At 37.7% G+C, this 20940-nt stretch overlaps 1 protein-coding gene across 1 annotated transcript in view; it reads left to right on the forward strand.

Annotated features, from left to right (window-relative positions):
* Positions 1-14291, forward strand: part of otog (otogelin) — a 76996-nt gene extending 62705 nt beyond the window's left edge. Inside the window, exons 47-56 of the mRNA XM_088333350.1 lie at positions 85-186; positions 2932-3030; positions 3943-3983; positions 4453-4528; positions 4635-4819; positions 4921-5025; positions 5101-5220; positions 5611-5656; positions 9547-9626; positions 12535-14291. Coding sequence (XP_088189476.1) covers positions 85-186; positions 2932-3030; positions 3943-3983; positions 4453-4528; positions 4635-4819; positions 4921-5025; positions 5101-5220; positions 5611-5656; positions 9547-9626; positions 12535-12735 — 1055 coding nt within the window. The 3' untranslated portion in view covers positions 12736-14291. The remainder of the gene's footprint in view (positions 1-84; positions 187-2931; positions 3031-3942; positions 3984-4452; positions 4529-4634; positions 4820-4920; positions 5026-5100; positions 5221-5610; positions 5657-9546; positions 9627-12534) is intronic.
* The last annotated feature ends 6649 nt before the right edge of the window (positions 14292-20940 follow it).

Below are 20940 nucleotides of genomic sequence, written 5' to 3' on the forward strand. Positions count from 1 at the left end.
TCTTCGGGAAAAACACCTGACAGGTTTCCTACTGTAATCGTTTGCTTTTCGCACTGTGTGATTAAGTGATTGTGTCCGTTGTAGTCTGTTCATCTTGTGTGGACATGCCTCCGCTGTGTCAAGATGGGGAGCTTCTGACTGTGAAACCAAACATCTCAGACCGATGCTGTCCCGCTTATCAATGTGGTACAGACATTTACACAAATCCATAACAACACTGACTTGTAATGTGTACTACCTAAAGGTAATGTGTGTCATAGATCATGACAAAAAGCAACTCAATTGTAAAGTGCATGTGAAGCATTAGCATTTTGATACTGTACATAGTAGCACATGTAGTCACATTTTTACCAGTTCTTATTTTGCCTGTGTTCATGAGCAGGCGGTTATTGCACGAAACCGAAAAACAGGATATGTTTATTATCTTGGCTGAATTTAGCCTCATGTCTGTTGCATGAAAGCATGTTAAATTTGGATCTCTTTAGTCGTCAGGATACTTTTTTCCTTACAGCTAGCGTGCTCCAGACTAGGGTAACAAAGAGGTTTAAACTATCCTCAGAGATACATCTGCCACTCCCACTGTCAATCTTGTTAAAAATATAGGTGTTTTATAGCATTTCCATCTTTTTCTTGATATGTAGCATTATTTTAATCATCCTGCTTAAAAATCCTCTACATAGACTATATTGTCATGTCATTACACCCTGTTGAATTTATATTGCAAAAGTCATTTTATAGCCATTAAAGTGGTAAAATTATTGCTCTCAGGCCATTTGTTTTGTGGCTTTCCCAAAAAGAATGGTTTTCTAATTGCCAGCAAAGCTTCAAAGAAAGTTTTTATTATTTCTGTTTTTGAGATTCTAAAAAGTGACGCAAAAACCTACAAGGATGGCGTCAATGAGGTCTTGACAAGGGTAGTATACATACAGTAGGTTCAAGTCCTTTTCATCTGTTCCCTTGTAAAAAAGAAATAATTTTGTTTATATTCATTTATCCTTTAAAAATATCAAACCAAAACATAAAAAAATTGATAAGAATTATAATTGTAGAATATAATAGAATAGAATATACCTTTATTGTCATTGTTACAAAATGGGTTCACATATTGTGACAACGAAATTGGGCAAGACACTCCAGTTTCACACATTCAGAGTGAGGTAAAAAAACCAAGAAAATAAAGGAACAGAGAAGATAAGGTTATAAAACAAGGAGGATAAGGTTATAGTTATAATTTACACAAAATTTACACAAAAAATGTCGGCATGTAGGATGTGACATACAGTTTGGTATCGTAAGGGTTTGTGCAATATGCATTTGGTGCAAAAATAGTCATCATAGTGCAAAAAATAGTCAACATATGCATTTGGTGCAAAAATAGTCATCATAGTGCAAAAAAAGATAGTCAACTTATAATTGTCTTGTAATGATTACTATATTGTTGTCAATGAAATCAGACATGGGACTCCGTGCGTAACATATAATCAAAGACTTAAAAGATAAAAACAAGATAAAAGAATGTTAGAATGAATTGGAAAACATTTTAGTTTGTTAAATTGGTTGAGAATCAGACTCTGGCGTCACATGTGACAGGTAAAACTTTAGCATTGAACGCGTTTCATTGTGTTCTCCTAATAGCATTCACTCTCATTAACCTAGTGCGCAATTGTCCATCAGGCGTCCTCATTTTTCTTAATAACAGTGCTCTTGTAACCTTTTTTTCATATGTCTTTCACATCTTCGTAAAACTACATAAGGAGCTGTTATTCATTGGCCGTAAAAGGCGATGCGCGACATTTTTATTTTCCAATCCTTGATTCTGAGATCAATGGACCTGATGGGGCAGTAAACGCACATTGAACGAATGAATGAATGAAAACTTTGTTCGAACATTGAAATTAAAACAGAACAAAAACAATAACTCAACAACAAAATAATATTACATAATATGTTCGAAAAAGAGTAGTCAGAAGCAAATGCTTATATTCCCTACCCTTTTATCTTCCCTATTAAACACACCAATTATATAACAACAATTGTAATACTATTAATAATAACAGTTATGATATAACAATAGAAACAATAACACAAAGTAAACCATAGTTCTAGATGCACTATTCCCAATTTCTCGTATCACTCATACCCGATTTTCTTCATCTCTGTATTTGAACAAGTGAATAGTTGGACATTGTTTGATCTCGTCTTGCAAACCGTTCCAAAGCTTGATTCCACACACAGAGACACACACACTTCTCCTGGTGGTTCTCACCTTTGGGATCATGAATTCTTTACAATCCCTTAAGTTATAATTTCCTTCTCTCCGAATAAATGACTTATGGATGTTTTCTGACACTATGCTTTTGTTGACCTTAAATAGCAGTTGTGCAGTGAAAAATTTTACTAAATCATCTAATTTTAATAATTTGGACTGCAGGAATAAAATTTTAGTATGATCTCAATATTCCACCCTTTGTATGGTTCTAATTGCACGTTTTTGGAGGATAAAAAGGGGCTGTAGTGAACTTTTGTAATTATTGCCCCAGTCTTCTGCACAATATGTTAAGTATGGCAGAACTAGAGAACATTAAACATTATAGAGACATTCATCCCAAATATCTACACTTTGCTTGACATTGCCGCTTGTGCAATCGATTAAGCCTAATTGCGCAAGCTAGACTAGTTAGAGCCACTCTTAATCAGTTGGCCATGATTGTTTCGGTTCCACTTTTGTGCAATATCTCCTTGACCTGTGAATCACAACCACATGACAGCTTTTGTGAAATATGCTAACTTAGTGAGCTAAATTAAGCTGAAGCAGCTAAAAAGACCAGTTAGCTGTAGGAGAACGATATTTATGTAATAGCGGGTAAGATACATATTTATATTATGTTTTGTTTGTTTTATAATGCACATGTGTTCTTTTATGTATTGCAGTTTGTGAGCCCTCCAGGTGTCCTCAGCTCAGTTGCCCTTTTGGGATGTCGCCGGTGTCAGTGTCTAGTTCAGAACACTGCTGTGCCAATCAGACATGCGGTACATAATATTCTATATAATATAATAGGATATGACATGATATGCTATGGGGCGGCATGGCAGCTGAGTGGTAGGCGAGTCCGCGGCACAGTTCCTAGGTCATGGGTTCAAATCCAGCTACCAGCCTGTGTGGAGTTTGCAAGTTCTCCCGGTGCTTGCGTGATTTCCTCCCACATTCCTAAAACATCCATGTCAGGTTGATTGACCTGTCCAAATTGTCGCTAGGTGTGAATGAGCAAGTGAGTTGTGTTTCTCTTTGTGCCCTGCGACTGGCTGGCAACCAGTTCAGGGTGTCCCCTGCCCACTGCCTGGCGATAGTTGGGATGGGCTCCGACACGCCCACGACCCTACTGAGGGTAAGTGGTAGAGATGATGGATGGATGATATGATGTAATATAATATAACATGTTCTGCATTTTTTACATTGTGATTAACATTTGTGCTCCTCAGGAGGGGGTAGATGCACCCCTGGGGGTAATTGACAGCACTCCAGAGGGGTTATAGGAGCTCTTGAAACAAATTTACCTACAACAATCATGTACAAACACGTAATTATTTCAAAAACCATAAATTCATCTTTTTTAGTAGGCTATCCAATGTCTTCATCCTAAAAAACAAAGACTGCCTCAACGAGAATGGATCAACTTAACTTGCCATTAATAATTTAGTAAAAACAACTTTATGATTTATATATATATATATATATATATATATATATATATATATATATATATATATATATATATATATATAAGCCAAATTTTAATCACCAGGGAGTACATCATTAAACAAGATTGGGAACCACTGATCTGTATCTTAGATTTGATCAAATTCATCGTATTAAATACTTTGTTATTAATGCCTTTTTATTTTAAGAATATTTAAACTCAATGTTGTGTTTTGTGTTTTCAGTATGTTCCTGTGACAAAATTACCACTCCTAAATGTCAACTGGTATGTTAAAATTCTTATACGTAACCTTTTTTACAATTAGTCTATGATGTATGAATTAAATGAGTTGTTTCAATATTACCCCTGATTTTACTTCATACTGGACCAGTTCTATCAAAAGATGTATTTTGATGGATCAGTAATAAATAAAAACATTTTCATTACTGTAGTTATTGTTGGCCGCATGCACATGTCTGTCCGTGGGCAGTTTCGTAACATTTTTATTGTGTCCAATGGTAACTGCAGACTAGCGTACTTTTCCATTTTTGATAGTTTTAACACCTCAATTTATTTTTCCGAGTATTGGCAAATCTTAAACAATAGAATAAAATGCGAAGATCTCTATCAACTTACCTGCAGACAGGGACCATCAAGTGCTTAGTTTATTCAGCATATCAGATACAACTTTGTCTATCTGTACCCATCGTGTAGTGTTACTCAGGTTTTGTGTGGTTTGGATTGTATATCTCAGGGAGAAGTCCTTCAGCTCGAGCAGGCCTTCATTTCGAGCCCTCAGAATCAATGCGCCTGCCAAAGATACAAGTGTGGTGTGTATTTTTGCTGCTATATGGTTCTGAAAATTAAACACTGTGAAATTCCTTATCGTAAAATGTGACTGTTCTCACTTTCATTTCAAACCCGGTCTGTGTGCAGTTCGAGAAGCGGTTTGTGTGTACAAGGGGGCAATGGAAGGGTTGCTCCGACCCGGTCAGACCCTGGTGGAACACCGGGAGAACGGCTTATGCTACAATCTTCAGTGCAGCCGCGTACTGGACGCCGAAAGTGGTTTTTACATCCTGCGCACAAGCAGCACCAACTGTACTGGCCTCTGCCAAAGAGTATGACATCCATAGAGAACTTTTCGGGGTTCCAGGAGAGCGCTCTCCATTACTTATTTCAGTTTGTTGTTATGTAATCTTCATATGTGTGTGTGTTGTAGAATCAGATATATATCCCTTCAAAAGACCAGTCAACATGTTGTGGAGTTTGTAAGAATATATCCTGCCTCTACACACATGAGAATGGGTCAACACTTTTCTACAAGGTGATCAATTAGTATTAGTATAATTAAGAAATATGTTACCATCCAGATTCCCAAGTGATAATGTTGTGTTTTCAGCCAGGAAAATCGTGGGTGTCCGACTGTATGAAGTATGAATGCACAGACACTCTAGTTGGGGCGACACTCATCTCCTACCCCTTCAGCTGCCCCCCTTTCAATGAGACCGAGTGTATGAAGGTCAGCATGGATCCAAAGCTTTCACTTTAAAAACAGGTTGAAATAATCCTATTTACTAATCCATTACTTGGATAAGTGTTAACCAAAATCCTAGGTTGTTACTAAATTGACTGATTTGAATGACTTACAAGGAGAACAGGGGAGCAAGCCTTCGGATAAGAAAGTCCAACCTGAGCTCAAGGCCCTCCCCTGCGCCTTCTTTTTATTATATCTCCTAGGTTACAAAAGGAGATCCGCCCAGTAAGGTGTTTTAATCAAAGAACAGCAACATACTAAGTTACAATGAAATACAAAAGCAATAGGTTTGGCTTATGATGAGATGCAATTTAAAAGTCCTTTTTAAGGTGACTGATGTGGTGATTCATGACTTTTGCTCCATGTTGCCCACAGATTGGAGGAAGTATCTCCAGTTACATGGATGGATGTTGCAAGACATGTGAGTCTGTGAGCAATGCACAGCTGTAACATAGTTAGTGTAAAGCTAGAGCCTGCAGCTAACAATCATCTATTTTGCCTTGCATGCCCTCAACACATAATACCCTGTGCAGTTTAAATTAGCTGCTAAATGGTTAATATGGTTTCAATATTCTATCTCAATATTTGCCTTTTTTAACTTTTCAGTAAAGTCTGTTTTAAAGTAACCATCACTGAAAACCACCTGAAAAAAGGAAACAAACATGGCTAAGTGTTTTATGTGCTGCAGTTTACCAACATGTATAAATCCCCGCCAGGTACTGGATTCTCTCTCTTGCCTTTCCCCGTTAGCACCCTGACTCCTACAGTAAACACAAACTGTGAAAGAGGTACCGAAATGACAGTGCTATTGTTGATATTCAACAATGTACTCCCACTCTCTGATGTAACTGAAAAACACGTTTGATTGCAATTTCTGGGTCCTGAGCAGAACAGTCCTCTCAACTTTTATCTCATTTCGACTTTGAAACTTGTATACACAAACATAAAAAAAAAACTAGGTTGTAAAGTGATTCCCTTTTAAACCCAAGATATTTTAAAACATTATTATATTATTAATTAATAATATTATTTTTAAATCCATCTGAACTACATTTTGAAAGGACCATGAAACAAAATAGTTTTACCTAAAAATCTATCAATCGAGTCAAGTATGTCCGTCGTATCTACTGTACATACTGTACCTACTGTACCTGTCTGTCTGTCTCTATGAGTGTCTGTCCATCTTTTCAGTCTATCCGTCTTTTCCATCCATCCCTATCGCCGTATCTTACACTCTCTTTCTATATCCATCTCTTTCTGTAGTTGTTTCTCATTTACCAACTTTTTCTACCCTTGTTATCTTTTTCTCTCCGTAGCAGTATTTTCCTCTCCCTCTTTAACATTCTCTGGAAGTATTTTTCCTTTATTCTTTGCTTCTTTTTTGCTTTCTTTGTCTAAGACTCTGAGTCCTGTCTTCTGTTATTCTGTTTTTCTTTTTGCCTGTAGCTTTCAGTGTGTCCCCTCTTTATTTCTTACTTACTTACTTATTTACTTACCGACCTACATACCTACCTACCTACCTACCTACCTACCTACCTACCTACCTACCTACCTACCTACCTACCTACCTACCTACCTAACTACTTACTTACCTTTTTATTTCTTTTTTTAAAGCCCACCCTCTCTTTCTTAGCCAGGAATAAGACCTACCAACTCCTGGTAAATATTTGCAAACATTTCAAGCTTGGAGCCTCAACCATATAAACGCATAATTTGATCGTAGGTGAATATTCTTGCTGCTCTCTGTGAATAACAAAACATTTTTACTTTTCCTAATGGTGTGCAACTTCACTGCCTCCTTATTTAGATCCCTTTACTTCAGAAGGCCTGGCTATATTTTTACTTCTACTGTAGATACAGTAAAATGTTACTCATGAGACCAAGTCTATTAGACACAGTGATGAACCGGGCATATTTTTTATTTTTTATTTTTTTATTTTTTTTTAGAAAAAAAAGGACATTCCAGCAAAGTTGAAAAAATAACCAAACATTATGACCACTGTCATTTTCAGCATGACTACCTAGAATATGTTGGGTTTTTCACTAAATATTTAGTTTCCTGGTTGAAATGAGATACCACATGAGAGGACTGTGGCACCTGCGGTACACACCTATGTCCTAAATTCCCGGGCCATGCGCAAAAAATCTCTCCACATTTAGCACTATCTGCTCAGTGCAATGTTGATTGCCAACAATGTTTTGTTTGTAAAGGTTCAGTAAACAGCCTTGCATGTTTGCATTCTACCATTGTAGATTTCAAATGTGGTCTGGTGTTTGTGGTCCTTCATCCAAGTAGTTGCTGTAGAAGGTTGGCTTGCTGCTGCATTCTTTTACATTATTGCTGGGGAACTAAAACTGTTGTGAAGACATTGTTCTACCCTGGTTCTATATGGTTAAAAAAAAGCTTTATTAGTCTTTTTAATTGAAATTCTTTGATTTACTAATTTGATATTTTTGGGGATGTGACTGTAGTTTGATTTTTTTTTTTTATACTAGGTCCTTAACCAGTTCAGTGTCCCTTCGTGTGAGACTTTAAATAACACATGTTTTTCGGATGCTGTTTTTTCAACATGGTCCTTGAAATCCTTGAAAATTGCATGAATTTTAGTGATGTGTTTTCAAGGAAGTAAAAGTGCTTGAATTTTGGGTGCTTTTAGACAAAAAAATGTTGCCATGTTTCTTAACCAATGATTAAAATAATGCCGACACTGCTCTCTGGTGGTTTCGCTTTACCATTCTTTTTTCCTCATGATAAACTGCAGCGGGCATCGGTTTGTATGACATAATCCTATAAACCGCGATCTCCCCCATGGGTCGCCCTGTTCAAAGTACAGACATGAAAAGATCCTCTTAATAGATTGACCCGTGGGCAGGTCCAAGCACTCATCACTCTGATAAATGCGGCATTGGCCGTCATCACTAACGAACTACAGCGGCTACAACAAAGCAAGCTTGTTTCTCTTTCATGGTTAGGCCACGGAATTAAATAGATTGAAGGTGTGATTAGTCTTCTAGCCATTGCTGGCACATTATGGCGGCACTCTGCTTTCTGTTGCTATGGTGCACGTGACTGAATAGTTTGTGATAAATATTCAAAGGCTCATCTGAAATAATACAGCTCTTATACTGAAGGTCATCCAGCAGACTAACACCTCAGTATGTTATTTTCATATTAAATCACCCAAGATGATTTTCCTGATTAAGCATTGAAGATTGTTTGGCCATAAATGTAAATACATGTTAGGGATAGACCTATTATCGGCAGGTCAATTATAGGCACAGATACTCGGGAATTATCTATATCGGCCTTTTTATTTATTTGGCGGGTTGATTGAATAGAATTCATAATGTCCGACAGACCCAAATGCAGGACATATGGAGACAGATTTCGTGGATGCGATCAAACCCCAACAGGTGGCGTTTATTCAATGACAAAAAATGAGACTCCCTAATGAGAAGGGGAGAGTAGAACTGGGACTGCCGAGGATGAGAAACATGGGGGGTGATATTTGGGGGTGAAAGTGTTGAAAAGAAGATTTGGGGAATATCTTGAAAAAACACCTGGTGTAGAAAGTCTCTGGAACTTGTCGTCTTGGCGAGGGAATATATGTGCAGCGTAAGCGTACTTAGACGATTTAGCAATGTAGAGTGGGAGACCGGAGTATTTATAGTAGAGGGTGGCTAATGATGATTGAGAGTACCTTGGCCAGAGAATGGAGAGGAAGACTGGAATAATGAGGCTAGGCTGTCATCTCTTGGAGACTCTTAGTCACTGAACCACTACAATTCCACTTGGTAGGTTTTAAATCGCGGGACGTTTTTGGAACGCAACCCCTGCAAAAAAGGAGGGATTACTGTATACAATATAGTCTACTTCTAATTTACTTCTTATATTAAATACATTCATTTGCTCATGCAATTTATAAATCAAGTAGCATGTGCATGATTCTGAATTTCAGTGTTCCTTTCTTCTTTACTCTTCTTTCAAGTATTCTTTCTAAGTGAGTTTTTCAATTATGTATGCGGAATGCTGTTGGGGTTAATTTGTTTAAATTTGCCCTAGTTTTGTCTCTACGGAGGAGGACCAGGGCCAGTGAAATAATTGATTGGCAGTATCGTAACTTAGAATTCTCACCTTAATGTCAGAATCCAGTAAGAATAAAGTGTGAATTCGAAGTTGGAATTTTTTTTTCATCAGGTGAGAAAGAAAATTCCAAATTCAGAGATAAAACAAATAGAAATGCTTAATTTAGATATATATTTTCCCACTGGCCCTAATCCTTTTCCGTTCATCTGCTTATGTGTAAACAGGCAAAGAAGATGGGAAGTCATGTCAAAAGGTGACAGTAAGGATGACTATTCGGAAGAACGATTGTCGGAGTAACAGACCGGTATGTAATATAGGGGACTCACTCACTCACTCGTGAAAAATTCCCGAATAAGTCTTTATGGCTGTTCAATAGTCAAAGCTCCTTGTCGTTGGTATTTTGTTTTGGTTTTTTATTCGTAAAATGTAAGTTTGTGAATTTTCTCAAGTATTAAATAATCTAAACACCATACATTTCATCATAAAGCACATTTTAACCACCTTTGTTACTTTCTTTGCTAACTTTGATCTAAGTCTTTAAGAAAGCTTTTGTTCCAAAAAAAGAAGTATGATTCATCATTGTTAATGGAAATTCCGAGATTTTATTAAATTTGACCTTTATCGTAAAATTCGGACTATAAGCCGCAGCTTATGCAATAATGTTGCTTATTTATGCATTTCCTTCTAACGACCTCCAGGGTTACCCAAGCAGTAAATGTAAGAGAAAAACAGGTGGAATATACAGTATATGTCAAGGAAAACGCAAGTTTAATGTAACTTGGCGCTTTGTGCATGACTAAAACTAGCATGAACAGACCCTCATCGTGGAAAAGGTGTCAATCCAAAGTGGAGGGCTAACTACCATATTGGGAATAACTTTTCGAGTCTGCGTATTTGTAAACGGAAATAATGTGGCGAAATAAACAAATTACAAGAAGCAATATCCAACGAAGCAGAAATGTTTATGTCGGAAATCTATTCATCCGTCGAAATTATTGTGTGTTTTGGAGTAATTATTTTACATGGTTGTATTATATGGCTTGTCTTTGATGTAACAAAGCCATTTTTGCATTCAAACAAGTTAAAGACAACCAGGGGACATTATAATGTGTTACCTCGGCTTTATATTTTTCGAGTATCTTGTTTTTAGACTAATTGTAATGTTTCTCTGATGAGAATATTTTGAAATAGTCATCCTATCTTTAATCCAAGAGTTTAAACTTTCCAATGATGCGGTATGACGGATTTCAGTGACCTGAGACATCGTACAGACACTTAGTTGTTTATCAAAAGGCGGCCCACCAGCGGGTTGAAGGTACCGTATATTATGAAAACTTGTTCTTTGTAAATATCTCTTGTTTCAATTTGGGCACGAGCGGCTTATAGTCAGGTACGCTTATGTATGTACAAAACGGTTGTGCCCTTAACCATGTACTGGGTGCGGCTAATAATCGGGTGCCCCTTATAGTCTCAATTTTATGGATTGTTTGATGGCACAGACATAAACAATTACCTAACAATTATAATAATAATAATAATAATTCTTTAGTTGTTAGGTATCGTATTGGTGAGTAAACAGACCAAATCACCAATATGAGTTTTAAAATTAGTTCAATTTAATACTCATATTGGTGTGTTGGTAAATAAAAGAATTAAATATCAGGACTGTAACACTGCTTTTGTGAATGCCTCTATGACACAATGCTGAATCATTCTACTTCAATGGTTTACTCTTTACTGGAGGTTATTGTAACACGCAACCTTTTAGTGGTGGGAATTGCGTCTCTTTTTGGAGAACACCCTCTTCGGCTTCTTGTGCCACTGTTAGACACTGTTAGACATTTTTCTCTTTTTTTAAAACGTTCAGTATTTTGTTTATTTTTGTTCTACATTTTGAACTCAAGGCTGCCACCCTTCCCCCACTGCTCAGCTCGAAACGCAATAAGTTACTAGCGCCTTCCATAGATAGAAAGACAGAGAACGTCACGACGGACCCCCGTTCACTTTGTAGAGATTGTTTTGCAGATCATTTATATCATAAGAAAGCTAAAAGCTATTTTGATTAACTTCGAAATTCACAGTGTCGTGAAGTGTTTTTTATTTTTTTTTAGCATATTTATCTCTCACATAGGTTTCATGTGATCAAACCATTTTAATATCACACAGAGAAAAACGAAGGAAATACAAAATGAAGTTTTTAAATGTGGATTCTATTTATTAAGGCACTGAGCCTAGGAGCAAATTGAGCCACCTGATCCTGAAGGAGAACGTCCGGCCATCACTCCGTGCCCTCAAACTCTTTAGGATCATGCAGCCGGACAATGATCCGAAACACACCAATAAGTCCACCTCTGAATGGCGAAACCAAACAAAACACAATGAAGGTTCTGGAGTGGCCAAGTCATAGCCCAGATTAAAGTCCAATTGAGATGCTGTCGTGTGATCTTAGATGGGCAGTTCATGCTAGAAAACCATTCAATATGTCAGATTTGAAACCATTTTGCAAAGAAGAGTGGGACACAATTTCCCCCACAGCGTTGTGAAATAGAAATTATTGTAAAGGTTCCCCAAGGTTGGTGCAACTTGCTATTATGTTCAAGGGGAAATTACTTTTTTACATAGGGCCGGGTAGATTTAGATTTGTTTGTGCCTTGGTAAATGGAATCAACATTTTAAAACTGCGCTTTGTATTTCTTTAGGTTGTCCTTATGTGATACTAAAATACGTTTGATAAACTGAAACCTTTGTAAGAGATAAATATGCAAAAACACATACATAAGGAAGGGGGAAATACTTTTTCACGACACTGTATACATATTTAAAAAGATATATTTTTTTCCAATAAAAGTTTAAGAAACTGGTGGGACCAATTAAATCCTGGCAGCCTGCCAGGATCTTTCTACAGTATGGGAAACATTTCCCTTTTTTTTGTGTCTCTCCTACATAAAACAAGCACATCGATGTGTTTTAGCCCCATATTTCAATCTCTGGTAAGTTTCCATAAATTCAAAGGAGTCGCGATCAACCAATACTGTTCTTTATAAAATATTAGAAGCTGCTGGATTGTATTCAGAACAATCAATTACCAAATTTACAGTACTGTAATAACAACTTTTGACTATTAAACTGCAACCTTTCCTCTTGGCGTTATAACATCGCCTCAGTCTGGTCCTTACCAAACATCCGATTTGGTGTTTGCCTGTGCGCTGCAGGTCAACATTGTGTCGTGTGACGGCAAGTGTCCGTCCGCCAGCATCTACAACTACAACATTAACACGTACGCTCGATTCTGCAAGTGTTGCCGGGAGATGGGCTTGCAGCGGCGCTCCGTGCAGCTCTACTGCACCGGCAACTCTACCTGGGTGAGCTATAGTATTCAGGAACCCACAAATTGCGCCTGCCAGTGGTCCTAGGATTCTCGAACAACGACAGAACCTCAACACGGCACAGTATGACAATGGTTTATTGCTATCGATTGAGTTAGCGAGAAATAGGATGTTACGTGTCTCTGCAAGGGAAGTTCTGCAACAAGATGGCAGCTGCAAACATGGCGCATTATGACATTTGAACTCTGACCTCCTGGGCGTAGCGAGGCAGACAGATTTACTTTGCAGGGATAGAAATAGTCCCAACGACGAGATGTAACGAGGAGAATCAAAAGAATATGCCATGTGCTTCATTAATGAGGATTAAGAACATTTACAGTGTTTTTTATGGACAACATCATTTCTATTTTCTTCCATTTTCTTTAAAGGCTATTTTTAGGCTATTTTACTTTCATTAATTTTTTAATATTTTCACGTTACAGACAGTCAAGATTAAACATGAGGAGATGATAATACCTCAAAAGACTTCAGGTTGGAATTTAATAAACATTTTCTAGTGTGACCCACAGTTGTGTATGCATTCATAAGAAAATGAATGGTTACCGTAGTGTCGGTCATTTTTTGCCCTTTTTCATCCTTGCTAGTTTTTGTTAATATTTTTCAGTGGTTTCAAACAGGGGTGGTTTTAGGTTCAGACCTTTAGTTCTAGCTGGTTAAAACATTTATTTTATTTCACTTTAACACATATTACGTGTAATATTTAATAATGAAAAAATTTTAATTAAAAAGGTTTTATAGTTTTAAAGTCAGTTTTTATTGATTGAATGTTTGTTTTAAGGTTGCTTTTTTATTAAGTATTTTTTTTTCAATTGAATTATGGCACTCTTGGGCTTCCATATTAACATACTCTCATCATAATATACTGGAGCCTCCACAGACTCAAGTGACACTAGCCCAGCAAAAGAGAGCGGGGAAGGGGGCAAGAGCGGTGCTCGGAATGAAATGGACGGAACCATTTCAAGGCAGTGGAGTACTTCTGACACTGTGTTCTTCACAACTTTGTTAGGTTTAGTTTTTTTTTTTTTTAATATCTAGCGTTTTTCATTATATTTATGCCTATCCTGTCTTTTAAGGAAAAGAGAGTTTTAAAAATGCTATAATTTTTGGGGGTGCTTGGGTTGAATTACGCCCTCGGTTTCAAACATCATATTTCTCACTTTCATGAAATAAATTGTATATTTGGATTTGGGGATTATGTGTGTGGAGCACTTTATTTATTTATTGGAGACTGATGAAGCATAAATACATGAACACGCGTCATATGGGCCCTGCCCCGCAGCCCCCCCTCTCCCCTGTGATATAGGTTTTTGCCACCCCACTGGAAGCTTGAAGTCTGTTTTTTTGTGGGTGATAATAATTGTGACCAACCATGCGTTTATTATGCCCCCTTGAGACTGATCTCTAGCGACTGGTCTGAATACATGCATCTATGTGCATTCCAATTACTGTAAGTAAAACGCATTTTCATTAAATTTGATATAAATACTAAATAGTAAGACTTTATTTGTATTTATGTACTTTCATTTCATTTACATTTTCTATAGTTCATTTTTTAAAAAAAAGGCCTCTTTAAATGTGTATATTTTTTGCTTTGACATGCTTTTTCACTTCAGTTTACTTGTTTCCTGATTAATTGTGTTTGTAATAAACATCTCCTTTGTAAAGAATATTTGTGGATACTTATTTTGTAAATGCTATTTATAAGCGATACTTTACCAGTGTGTCGTCTTACTATTTACTTATCTTTAGCACAAAATTATTAATGGAAAACAAATTTACTTTGATCCCATGACTACACGAAATAAAAATACAGAAATATGCATCTGCTTTTGTTACTTGCTAAGTTTATAGTTTATTTTACACTCAAAACAAGGGGATTAATTTGAAACCTGCAAGAAAAACAGTGGAGGACTCTACAAACAACACTCAAGATGCAAAAATTCCTACCGTTCTAAAGGTCCTCTCCTTAGCCCTTTTTCTTTTTATCAAATCTTTTTGCAACCCCAAAATGTCAAACAACAAGATTACCGGAATATATTACAAAACTGGCTAGGTGGTTAGCCCTCAGCCCCACTGTGGGAGAGTTAAGGGTTCAAATCCAGCTACCGCAACCTCTTTGCATGTTCTCCCCCGTGTCTATGTGGATTTCCTCCAGGCACTCCGGTTTCCTCACAAAATAACATGAGTCAGTTTAATTGGCCTTTACTGTCCCTAGGAGTGAGTGAGTTGTCTGTCTTTGAGTGCCCTGCGACTAGCTGACAACAAGTTCAGGGTGTCCCCTGCCACCGCCCAAAGATGGCTGGGATGGGCTCCAGCACCCCTCTTGTGGGGATAAGTGGTGCGAAAAAGGATGGATGGATGATAAATATATGAATTAATGTGATTGTTATTTATTATGGGTTTACATGTTTGCTGGTGTTTATTAATACATTGTTGTTTTCCTATATGATAAGTTTATAAATAGTACAAATTCAAAATAAAGTATCCTTAACTTGCAAGGAGAACAGGAAAGGACCCAAATCTCAGATAAAAAATTCCAACCTGTTCCAAAGTCCTCCTGAGCTCTTTTTAATAAATCTTCTAGGTTACACTACAGTATTGATTCAAATAGGCACAAATCAAATAAAAATGCATTTTTCAAAAAGACTTGTAGTTTGAGAAATTAGCATTCATTATACACACGAGCCTCACCAAAACGGAGCTGAGATAATTGTCATCTTGCTGCTACTGGTACCCAAAATTGTAAAAAAGGCTAGGTAAAAAAAGTACGGTAAAATGGTAATACATGGTTACATCAAACCTCAGTAGTATTTTTCCTTGTTATTTTGTTGCACCAATTGCAGTGACATCTAGCGTTGAAATAATACACACTGTCCCTTTAAAAATAGCAAAATTATCTGGCGCACACTTCTTGGGTCAAAAATGGGACCAATCCATTATTTTGGTGAACTTGACCAATTTTTCTAGGTTGTTCCAAACAAGATGACCAAGACTGCTTAGTAGAAAATTAATCTATTTGTTTTTTTTTAATTACAAACAAAAGTACTATTTTTCAGCTGAATTATCTTCCAAAACACCAAATAAAAGTATATTCATTTATCTGGGGGTTGTTGCTGCAAAACAAGACGGGACGTTAGGTCGTACATTTACTGGAAAAGCCTTTTTCTAGACCCACTTTTCGAGAAGGGCTGGACATCATTAAGAAAGGCTGGCCAATTCCAAAACCCGACCAAATAACTTGATTTGCAGGATCCAGCCCGAAGGAAACCTGAAATTTTATATTTGATTTGTGAAGACTCGAGAGGAGGAAATGTGATTTGGGATGACACGTAACGAAATCTGAGTTAAACAAGACTGTATGAACATCTAGATATTTTGTACCTCTGTGTCTGCAGAGGTTACATCAAACGACAATTTTTTATCATTGACGGGGACATTTTAAGACTGTCTGTCAGTTTGACGGGTTGGAAATTGGACCATAAACTACAACAGCAGAACGTCCTTAAGTATCTAAGTACTTTAAGAGAAAGAGAGAGTGAGGTAGAGAGACAAAAAAGAACAATAACAGGTGGTTACCGTGATTTCCGGACTATAGGGTGCACCTGATTATAAACCGCACCCACTACTTTTTAGGTGATTATCCACTTATGTATTTACACAAGCCGCACCGCTGAATAAGCCGCGTGCGCCCTCATTAATGCTTGTGACACAATCACAGGTTTAATCAGGCCCAGGCTGTGAGTTCCACGATTGTAACTGCATATATATTACAAAAATCTAGAATCACAGTAGGCATCATGAATGGAAGATGATACCCGTAATTAACGTATGATGCAGACTTGTAAACTTCGGGTCCGGTTGAAAGTAATCCAAGGAAACAAAATGTATATTTCCAAAGTTAAGTGTGGGAAAAATATATATCCACTATTGTCCGCTGCGACAACAGACAGATCTACCGGTAACTCAGCTTTACCCCAATTGCCATCAGCCTGCATTTGCTCCGCCCCTTCTTTTTGATTAGTCCGTAGAACACATAACAGAATAAATCTCTAAAATAAATACATTACAAAAATATACAGTTGCAAATACATATTATACATGGTTACGCATATTTACAAAGAGAGACGGTACACCGAGAGAGTTTTCAAAGCTTTAATAATAAAAATATAACTTTCATCCCAAACCGTGCCTTTGAAAGGTACCAACACGCTAGTAGGATCACACTCGCAATGTATCAAACGTACCTGTTAAAAAAAAAAAAAGCATCCCATAATTGTGAAATTTAGGGAAGATCGTCCTCAACTTCTTCATTATAACTATCACCATCAAGGGCGTCTTCCTCATTATTGGGACGTATCTTAACTTTACAGACAATGTATGCTCAAACTTAGAGATTGCAGTCTTTCTCGGCGCACACATTCTACTGGTCTTGACCTTACCTTTTACACTCCAGCGCCACTGGTGGCCGTTAGAAAAATTCCATAAATTGGCCGCTTCACTGAATAAGGAAATAAAAAAGTAGCGGCTTATAGTCTGGAATTTACGGTAATAAAAATAAAAAAAGGCAGCGAGAGAGACGCCTGACTCAACCCGAACATAATGATTGAAACTTAGGGCCATACACGATTGGGCTTAAGGTCTCACCTCTGCAGAAGACCTAGGTATGAAATGCATCGCCAATTGAACTATCAGCGGTTTTGGATGAAAGTCCTGATCACTTTTAACCTCCCGTGCAGAAGACAAACTCATTTAACAACATGTCGCCGTTGTAACAAAAACAAACGTCTCTCCTTTTCCCATTGTGCCTTTGAACTGGCGGGACTGCGCTGCCATGATTTGCTCCAGTGAGAGGGAAGCCAAGAAAAAAAACATCCTGATGTTAGAGGCTACTGATGACATGTCCAGAAGATAGGGCACGTTCAGCCCCCTCGACAGGAAACAAGCTGATGCCTTTTCACAGCAGGAGAATATAGAGTGCAGTTTGAATTGATTTAACCTTTAACTCCTTCCTTCAAGATCTGTTCTAAAGCTCGGATGCCAGAATAAAGTCAAAAATGTCTTCTTTCTGTGTTACGAGCGTCATTGTCAGGTTGCTGAAATTTCCTATGATTCTCGAGGAACGATGACAAGCAATTTAGATTGTGTCCATTACAATTGGACAATTTCAAAATATTTATTTGTTACAAATCTTACTAAACATTGTTATGTAACTAATATTTTTATAAGTGATTTTAAAGGTGGTGTGAGCTGTTTCAGGTGTCCTTTGGGGATTATCTTATGTGCGATCCCTTCTCATGTTGAGATTTTTGAGTTATTCCTTGCCCTCATGTAGGTTTTAGATCAGTGGATGGTGTAATATTAATCTGTAGTTTGCAATAATCTGTGGTCTGTGCAGCCCATTGAGACTCCTTGTGATTAAGGGCATCACAAATAAACATGATTTGACTTGACTCGAAAGTTGAAAGGTAAATATCTGATTGCTCAACCGACCCGCTTCTCGTAAAGTCCAAATGCCAACCCTAACCCCAAGAAAGATGATTTAAAAAAAGTTTATTCGAGCGCATCTTAGAAATGCATGAACTTGCACTCAAATCCAGAACTGCCTCGGGCTGCAATCGTGACTTAAAGCCAGGAGATGGCGGCAGAAACTAACAAACTTTTCAAATTCCGCACCCCACCTTTACGTAGTTTTGCAGGACGGTAACTGACTGGCTAGCATAGAAATGTCGAACCCTGTTAGATGATTTAATCCCTCCACAAATTTCTAAGAACAGTATGTCAAAAAAAGAAGTGAAGAGCAAGTCTCTAGGTCATTTCTATCAATGTTATGATTTTTAGATAACGTAAATGCAAACTCAATACTCTTTCTGTTCTCTGGAGGGCAGTGTTTAGTTAGTAGAGTGTGGTATGTTCTTTGAGGTGTAAAACTGCATTCACTCAACTGTCAAAATAAACCAGTTTACACATTCAATGCCAAACATTAAGATCTTTTTTTCGCCATTGTTTGTGTATAAACGTGTTGTGTTTAATAAAGATCCCTTGATATCCTTGATTATAATGAAGGTAGATTACGAATGTAGTTAAAGGTTTGGATTAGACATTCTCTAACTGATTCAGCCCGTCTGAAAAAAAGAAAAAAACAACCTGCTATTTTGTTGAAAACACAAAAATCTGGAACTGGTTCCACTGGTCACTGTTAAATTGTATTATGTATTTATTTATCATTATTTTTTAATATACAGGACAATAGAGTATTTTCCGAGGGTGGATCGGAAGTCGAGGAGCAACAACCTGTCGGAAATTGAATAAGGGTTGCCCGTGTCAAAGAGTAATGAATAATGCATTACCAAGAAAGCTACCATGAATTCTGATCTACAGAATGCGCCTGATTAAAAGCAGCATGATGAATTTTAAGAACCAAACTCATTTTGTCTTTGTATGGGCCACACTGGATTCTAGGCCTCAGGCTTAAGCCCGATGCACACCAGGCGCCAATTGCGAAAGGAATTTGCCGTTGACGCCTTTGTCTGCAGAACGCCAACTGTGCCGTTTCCAGCTCTATTGCAAGTTGTTTACATCACGTGGTTTCGGCTCATGTGACCATTCAAGATGTAGACTACTGGAGCATATATGAAAATGAGCACATATCTACTTATAACCTGAAAGACAATGTGAGGTCTGTGTCACGTACATTGTGAGCTCTATATTTCTAGATCAGAGCGCCAGGGCAACCAAACACCATTATTGTGCTGTTGTAGTTGGTGGTTGCCACAGTAATGGACACAATCTAAATTGCTTGTCATTGTTCCTCGAGAATCATTGGAAATTTTAGCAACCTGACAATGACGCTGGTAACACAGAAAGAAGACATTTTTGATACTTAGCTTCCCCTGCTGTACAATTCGATGCATAATTTATATCATTTATCATTTATATCTGTACATTCAAGGAAACTGTGGGGGTCAGATGCATCGACATTTCGTTCTGTATACACGTGTACTAGAATGACAATAAAGTAGATCTGAATCTGAATCTGAATCTGAATAAATTGAGGACTTTATATGTGAGTGAAAAAGTAAAAAAAATTGAGTACGTAGTCAAAATTGAATGAAGTACCATCAAACTCCCCATTTTGCTCCTGTTATCTGTTATCCATCCATCCATTATCTGCACTGCTTATCTTCATTAGGGACGCTAGGGTGCTGGAGCCCATCCCAGCTATCATTGGGTAGTGGGCAGGGGACACCCTGGACTGGTTGCCAGCCAGTTGCAGGGCACACACACTCACTTGCTCATTCAAAGATTGTCCCACACCTGGGGACAAATTGGACCGGCAAATCAACCTAAAATATATGTTTTTTTTTGGAACGTGGGAAGAAACTGGAGTACCCCAAGGAAACCTAAGCAAGCATAGGGAGAACATGCAAACTCCCACAGGAAGGCTGGTAGCTGGATTTGAACTTATGACCGCAGAACTGTGCCGCAGACGCACTAATCACTCAGCTGCCGTGCCGCCTGTTATGTGTTTTGTGAATACATAGTTCTTCCTGTTGTGAAATTTACTACCCAAGTGATTGCTTTTAACTTAAATGCCACTTCATATGATTTTCTTGTAGTATTTTTCATTTTGATGAGGGTTGCTGACTGATTTACAATGACTGAAGTTGTGATTAAGTATACAATTTAATTGGACCTCTTTGAACTATTCGTTTACTTTATTGTTTTTTCTGCTATGAAAAAATAGAATAAATTGCACCGTAGTTAAAGCTGCAGCGTGATCTAGTTGCGGTGGGTATCTGTAGAAATGTAGCCTGATCTGGTAAAGACAGATCTGCTATCAGGGTCATTGCAATGGGTGGGGCCATGACAGATACAGAGCAATCCTGGTATATGTGAACTTACTGTGCGGTGGCAAGCTGCCACACACAGGTTTGCTGTGTGGGTGGTCATTACCTTATGCCCTGGGTCGGGAACGTATGGCCATAACCGGCTCTTTTCATGAGTCCATCGAGCTCAGAGATAAAATAGAACTTGTGCAATCATTTACTGCATTGTTATATGCGAAGCCAATTGTACCTCGTGCGACGTCAAAACCACACTAATGACTGATAGGGTTTGGTCCAGTATATAAAGAAATCCTTCGGTTTTTGCGGTAAACATGGACAAGAATCACTCGCGAAAAGTGAAAATCCGCGAAATAGCTTCGCACCTTCATAGAAGTCCGCAAGGGGA

Source organism: Urocampus carinirostris, chromosome 4 (assembly GCF_059441175.1).
Source record: "Urocampus carinirostris isolate Australia breed hairy pipefish chromosome 4, RoL_Ucar_1.0, whole genome shotgun sequence".
In the NCBI taxonomy this organism is placed as follows: Eukaryota; Metazoa; Chordata; class Actinopteri; order Syngnathiformes; family Syngnathidae; genus Urocampus; species Urocampus carinirostris.